This window comes from Acanthisitta chloris, unplaced genomic scaffold (assembly GCF_000695815.1).
Source record: "Acanthisitta chloris isolate BGI_N310 unplaced genomic scaffold, ASM69581v1 scaffold10238, whole genome shotgun sequence".
NCBI classification, from domain to species: Eukaryota; Metazoa; Chordata; class Aves; order Passeriformes; family Acanthisittidae; genus Acanthisitta; species Acanthisitta chloris.
The window spans coordinates 3,692-5,456 of record NW_008686459.1 but is presented as its reverse complement, the minus strand read 5'-3'; the positions used below and the strand labels follow the sequence as shown (position 1 = coordinate 5,456).

The following is a 1,765-nucleotide window of genomic DNA, read 5'->3' as shown; positions in this document are numbered from 1 at the left end:
GGAATGGACTGAGTCTTTCCTTACCTCCCACTCCTGAGCATATCTCATCACAATTCCTCTGCACTGGTTGTTGTACTCTTCAATCCCCATCTTGGCCACGTCCTCTGGCCCTTTAATGCCCAAGGTCTTGTCAATCTCATACTCCTGGAAGCATTGGAAACAAGCAAACACAGCACCCACCCTGTTAGCAAAAGCTTTCAGGATTTCTCTGGATAGTTTATGTTCTATGCATCCTAAGGAAGCTAAAGGGCCTCCTTTATCCTTCTGAGATGTCATGAGTACTGACTGTCCCCTGAACTAAGCAGGGATTTCAAATGCTAACCCTGGCATAACTATTTCTTGACTATCTTTAGAAAAATGAACAAAAACCCATCTCTGAAGTATGTGCCAAAAGAAGCACATGTTTATAACAACGAATCAAGTGCAGGGGAGCAGTAGAAAGCTCCTGAAATCACCACACACAAAAGCCACAGCAACACACTGGGCACAGGAGTTGCATTTCTCTTTCAGCAACAAAGCCAGGGGTAAGATCAACAGAAACATGACTGACAAGCAGCTACTAGCATGGAAAGAAGAACCAACAGAAATATCTATATGCAGTCATCACACATACGACAGGTAAGCCGTGGCAATCCCAGCCAAATCTTCTGTCAACGTGAAAACCACTCTGGTGAGCAAATCTGGTGACAATGTCTTTGATGGTTCCTGCTAGGATATGGCCATAGTGGGGAAGCCCAGTAGCAAACGGAGGGCCATCGTAGAAGTTAAACCTACAACACAAAACAACATTCCTAATTAAAGGAAAAACTGAGCCTCAAGTCTTCACACAGGCTAAGTCTATCTCTCTGCTTATGCTAGGACATCATCAGTTTCTTCCTCTCCCATGACCAGTTAGCACAGGTGTCACACTGGCAGAGGGACTAAAGGGAACACCCTGCAGCTCCCCCCAGCTGCCAGTTCTACCAAGATTCCTCCTGAACACAGCTCCACAGCTGGCTGACATGGGAAAGGGCTGTCTTTGCTTACCTGCAGATCCCTTTCATAAACTCACCAAGCAGGATATCACAGGTTTATTAGTACTGTTTGAACACTGCTGATTGTTCACAGGGTGCAAATAAAAAGGGCAGTGCCAGGGCTGCTCTCTGCACAGGAAGCAGCTGCTGTTTGCAGAGCCAAGGCCAAATAATTCATTACAGCTAAGCAAACCTTGCTTTGTCACACAGTTGCTACAGCTTTTAACAGATTCTTACCTAGGTCTGTTCTTTGATTGCTTTAAGCATTCCTGAAAACAATTAAGGTGTTTCCATAGCTTCAATATCTTCTCTTCCTCATTGGGAAAACTTATGTTTTCTGGAACTTGTTGAACCATTCTTTCCCATCAATAACCAAGGAGAGAAAAGAAAATACATATTGAACAGAAGTGAGAATAATATACTTCACAAATACAACTTTTTATATCACAAATCCATACACCACCAAGTCATAGCTCAGTTTTCCAAAGAGCTTGATCCAGTGCAGACATGGAAGCAAGCACTCCGCTAAAAAAAGCCTAATGATTTTGAGAGACTAGCATCAAAATTTTGTAGCAAGAAAAGGAATCTCCATTCAACTATGGCTATTCATTTTTTATTATGCTTTTATTTCTGTTTCCTATAGAAAACACTCATAGGGCAAATTATACTTTGGTTACAAGTGTGAGGTATTTTCTTCAGGAAAAGCTTCCAAGTTCAAACTGACCCATCAGCACTAGTCTGTGAAGTAGTGA

General features: G+C 42.5%; 1 protein-coding gene across 1 annotated transcript in view; it reads right to left on the bottom strand.

Moving 5' to 3' along the window:
• LOC103807412 (isoleucine--tRNA ligase, cytoplasmic-like) overlaps positions 1-1,369 on the bottom strand; it is a gene marked incomplete at its 3' end in the record, with an annotated part of 30,455 nt that extends 29,086 nt beyond the window's left edge. Inside the window, exons 1-3 of the mRNA XM_009080139.1 lie at positions 1,251-1,369; positions 614-770; positions 25-144 (exon numbers count right to left, since the gene is read on the bottom strand). Coding sequence (XP_009078387.1) covers positions 25-144; positions 614-770; positions 1,251-1,369 — 396 coding nt within the window. The remainder of the gene's footprint in view (positions 1-24; positions 145-613; positions 771-1,250) is intronic.
• Between the last annotated feature and the right edge of the window lie 396 nt (positions 1,370-1,765).